This window comes from Mesitornis unicolor, unplaced genomic scaffold (genome assembly GCF_000695765.1).
Source record: "Mesitornis unicolor isolate BGI_N332 unplaced genomic scaffold, ASM69576v1 scaffold34066, whole genome shotgun sequence".
NCBI lineage: Eukaryota > Metazoa > Chordata > Aves > Mesitornithiformes > Mesitornithidae > Mesitornis > Mesitornis unicolor.
The window spans coordinates 1-4073 of record NW_010192255.1 but is presented as its reverse complement, the minus strand read 5'-3'; the positions used below and the strand labels follow the sequence as shown (position 1 = coordinate 4073).

Here is a 4073-nt window from a genome sequence, read left to right as displayed (position 1 = left end):
GAACATGGGGCTGTACGGTGAGTGGGGCAGGTGCTGTGGAAATGGTTTCATCCAGGCTGCTGGAGGGACCCTGCTGCCTCCGGGGTTTAGGAGGCAGCATCTTTCTGCTGCCTGCATTCATTCTGCTGTACTGATTGGGGTGCTGGAGGTAACCCACAGGGAGCTGGTAGAGACCCGTATAGAGAACAGGGCTCTGCTAAAGCTGTGTGGCATTCAAATAAGTCCTGCCCCAGTGCTGGCTGTCGAAGGGCAGAGGCTGGGACTTGACTGCCCCTCTTTCAGGAGAGCGTGCGGGAGCCTTCACGGTGATCTGCAGTGATGTGGAGGAAGCCAAGAGGGTCGAGTCGCAGCTGAAGATCCTCATCCGCCCCATGTACTCCAACCCACCCCTGAACGGAGCCCGCATCGCCTCTATCATCCTAAACACCCCTGACCTACGGAAGGAGTGGTAAGAGGGACCCCTAATCTTCACTTCAGGGAGATGCGAGGTCTCTGTGGCAGCCTTATGCTGTGCTTGTCCCTGCTGCTGCCATGGGCAGCTCGTAGCTTTTGAGGGTACCGTCAGAACCACCCCTGTCCTCTGGAAAAATATCTGCCCATGTCCTGGCATCAGCTGGCGTCAGTCCAGCCTGACACAAACCGATTTCCCTCGTGTTGCCAAGGCAGTGAACAAAAGGAGGGGATAAAGCTCCCCTAGGATTGAGGGCTGCAGGAGCTGCCTGTCCAGGGAGTGCGGAAGACTGAGGTGTTGTAGCCACGTCATCTGTCTCGCATGGGGGAAGTGGAAGCGTAAGCCCCCTGAGAATAAGCCCCAGGAATGTAACCCCCGTGCCCTAAGCCTGCTTCTTGGCGTCAGCCCATGCTGCTCCGCCAGCCCCTGGGCGTGAGGCCCTGCTGGCAGCTGGCCTCCAGGACAAAGGCTGGCAGTGTGGTGTGGCCTCGCAGGCAGCTGTGCTCCTTTGGCAGGCGGATGCTTGTGCCTGATCCAGGGCCCGGCAGAGACGTCTCCGAACTGTGCTGCCCTGGAGCAGGGGGTGTCTGCCTGCACTGGGAGGTACTCCTGCACTCCACATTCATCTGCAGACAGTATTTTATCTGGGCGTGGGCAGCGTTGCTGTGGGGTCTCCTGGTCACCTGTGGCTCTCAGAAGCAAGAGATGCCAGTACTCATAGTGTCCAACAGCTATGGAATAAATAAATAAATAGCAGTCATCTTCAGTTATCAGGAGAATGAAGTAGCTGCCCAGAAGCAGCTGGAGCTGCGGGTTCATGCTATCTGGTCTTTGCTCATCTGCATCCCCCATGTTTTGGGGGTATGAGGCCCTTCCAGGTGGAGGGGGTTGATTCCCGGTACTTTGGAGGGGGAGCAGTGTTGGTGAGTCCCAACCCTGCTCTGAGCAGTTCCTGGCTTGGCTTCTTAGGCTCGTGGAGGTGAAGGGCATGGCCGACAGGATCATCGGCATGCGGACTCAGCTGGTGTCCAACCTCAAGAAAGAGGGATCCTCCCACAACTGGCAGCACATCACTGACCAGATCGGCATGTTCTGCTTCACGGGGCTGAAGCCTGAGCAGGTAAACACAGCTCCTGTGGTCTCAGGGTGTCGTCTGTGGGCCTTGTTAGTGAGATCTTGACTGCAGGTGCCAAAATGAGCCCTCGTAAGCAGTTCTTCCTCCAGGAGGAACATCCTCCAAGCCCTCAGCACTGGAGCATCCTGAGGACCCAGGTCTTGCTCTGCTCCCTGCTGTGCCTGTGGAGGTTCAAAGCAACCATAGCCTGCTCATCTATCAAAGGAAGCAGGCACTTGGTGCTGCTCTGAGGTGACCTTAAAGGTCAGCTCAAGTGAGGTGGCTCTCCTGGGTGAGCATCTGCAGTGTTTGTGTGCTGCCTGAGAGCCGAGCAGCATCTCCTGTGGTTTACCAGGTGTGCTCCTGGCTCTGCAGGTAGTGGGATGCCGTGTCCACTGGCACCCACTTTGCTTTCAGTTCTGGCCAGCTGGGTAGATCTGCACTCTGACAACAGTGGAGGCTGGCCTGCGGTTTGAACTCTGCTCTTTCACCCCAGGTGGAGCGGCTGACCAAGGAGTTCTCCATCTATATGACAAAGGACGGGCGGATCTCTATGGCGGGAGTGACGTCGGGCAATGTAGGTTACCTGGCTCATGCCATCCATCAAGTCACAAAGTAAAGACAAAGGTGTGTGCCCTGGAGCTGGTGGCCTTCCCTTCCCCACCGGTTGAAGATGGGGAAGGAAAGGAAACGAGCAGAATACTTCCCACCACAGCACTTGACGCCGCTGCTGAATGTATCTTGTAGATGAGTTGTTGTAGAAGCCTAGTCAAAACCACCCTGCGCTGTGGAGCAGGGACATCATTGCTGGCTCCTGCTCATCACAGCCGTTCTCCCCTGCTGTCCACCCTGTGTCCATCAGCCCTGGCACCCATCTGCGCTGGAGGGAGCGCCCATCCTACTGGTGTAGGCACCAAAGGCTTCCCCATGCTCATTTCTCCATGAGAATCACAGCATGTTAGGAGTTGGAAGGGACCTTGAAAGATCACCTAGACCAAACCCCCTGCCAGGGCAGGATCACCTAGAGAAGGGTTTGTGAGGCCGCTGGCCCAAGCAGCAGCAGGCGGGGAGCTGTGTGGGACGGCTGCTTTGTGCACCTCTGCCACCTCCTCTGTCTCACCTTCCTAGCCCAGGGCTGGGCAGCTGCCCTCCAACATCCAGCTCTGAGGACTTCTCACTACTGAAAGTGGCTTCGTTCTTCCCATCTGGGATCTCTTTTCTGGTGTAATTCAGTGACACTGAGATGTGGGGCAGCCCTGTCTCTCCCCTCAGCCTCCCTGGTTCTCCCATGCCCTGAGGTGAAGCGATTTCTTGCCCCCCCCAATAAGAACCTTCTCTGAAAACTGCTCTGATGCTCTCTGCCTCTCCCCGTTCCTGTACAAGCCTAGCAGCCCTCCCTGCGAAGCAGTCTGTGTGTGTCCCAGAGCTGTGATCCCTCCAACGTCCACCCCCTTGTGGGGCTGTGGGGTGTCCCTCATCTGCTCTGCTCAGCCAGATTTCTGGTGACACCAGGAAACAGCAGGAGGGAAAGATCCCAAGGGAAGCCTGAGAGCTGAGGACTCAAAAAACCATTCTGTCCATTTAAACTGAGTATCCATGAGGCCCTGTGATTTGCTGGACTCTGATTTTTAATCCAGATGAACTGGCGCACAGCTGTGTTGCGCTGGGGACTTCCTCCTGTCATCACACGGCTGGATCCTGTCCTTTCCATGTACCAAAATACTCCCTCCTGGGGATGTGCCAGCGCAGGGGATCTGTATGGCCAGTGAAACCCTCATCTCCAGAGGATCCCAAGGGCTCCATGGGCATGGGCTGAGGCTCTCCTGAGTGGGAGCTGGTGTCATGGAGCTGAAACTAAAGCCTTCTGTCTTAAATGGAGCTGTCCATGGGTTCCCATGGGCCAGCTGCCCTGTCCCTGGCCACCAGAGCACAACGGGGTTTCTCCTTGCTGTGAGTAAAGCCATCTCCATAGGCAGAGCTGGGGGGTGACCTCCGAGTCTGCATGAGCTTTCTCCATCCCCTGGTACTTCTTCCAGTTCCTTCCCAATGCAGCTCTGGGTTCCTGGGAGCCGGGATGGGCCTTGCTGTCCCTGGCAGAAGAGCATCTTGTGCCGGCTGAGGAGGCCTGGAGCCTCTTGCAGCTCCTGATCTTTGGGTTTTGGTTGTTCACCCTTCCCGGTGCCCACAGCCGCTGTATGTTCCCGTCCGTGCAATAAATCGCTTTCAGTGCTGCTGTCCCTGGGGGTTCCTGTGCTGTGGTCCCTGGTTCTGTGTGGCTCCAGAGCTGGCTCCTGGTCGCAGAGCCCTTTCCCCTCGCCTCGGGCCTTCCCGCAGCCCCTTCCTTGGTACAATAAAAGTCGAGCTGGAGCACAGCCCTTGCCTTCTCTCGGTCCTTCGCCGCGGGGGTACCCGAGTTCGGCTGCGGAGCGGTGGGGATGGGCAGGGAGGGGCTTCCCGGAGGGGGTGAACCCGCATCCGCTGCACCCCGGGGACGGGCATGGCTTCCCG

The 4073-nt window shown here is 57.5% G+C and overlaps 1 protein-coding gene across 1 annotated transcript; it reads left to right on the top strand.

The window, feature by feature from the left end:
• Positions 1-6: 6 nt before the first annotated feature.
• On the top strand, positions 7-2497 carry LOC104542644 (aspartate aminotransferase, mitochondrial-like). The gene is made up of 4 exons (XM_010187022.1): positions 7-17; positions 283-448; positions 1421-1571; positions 2062-2497. The coding sequence occupies exons 2-4, from the start codon at positions 372-374 to the stop codon at positions 2182-2184; spliced, it is 351 nt and encodes a 116-aa protein (XP_010185324.1). The 5' UTR covers positions 7-17; positions 283-371; the 3' UTR covers positions 2185-2497.
• Positions 2498-4073: the final 1576 nt, after the last annotated feature.

Excerpts from the sequence above, each read along its gene's own strand:
- LOC104542644 (XM_010187022.1), top strand. The coding sequence starts at position 372 with ATGTACTCCAACCCACCCCTGAACGGAGCCCGCATCGCCTCTATCATC. Across the intron at positions 449-1,420 it reads CCTGACCTACGGAAGGAGTG|GCTCGTGGAGGTGAAGGGCA; the intron begins GTAAGAGGGACC and ends TTGGCTTCTTAG. Across the intron at positions 1,572-2,061 it reads CGGGGCTGAAGCCTGAGCAG|GTGGAGCGGCTGACCAAGGA; the intron begins GTAAACACAGCT and ends CTTTCACCCCAG.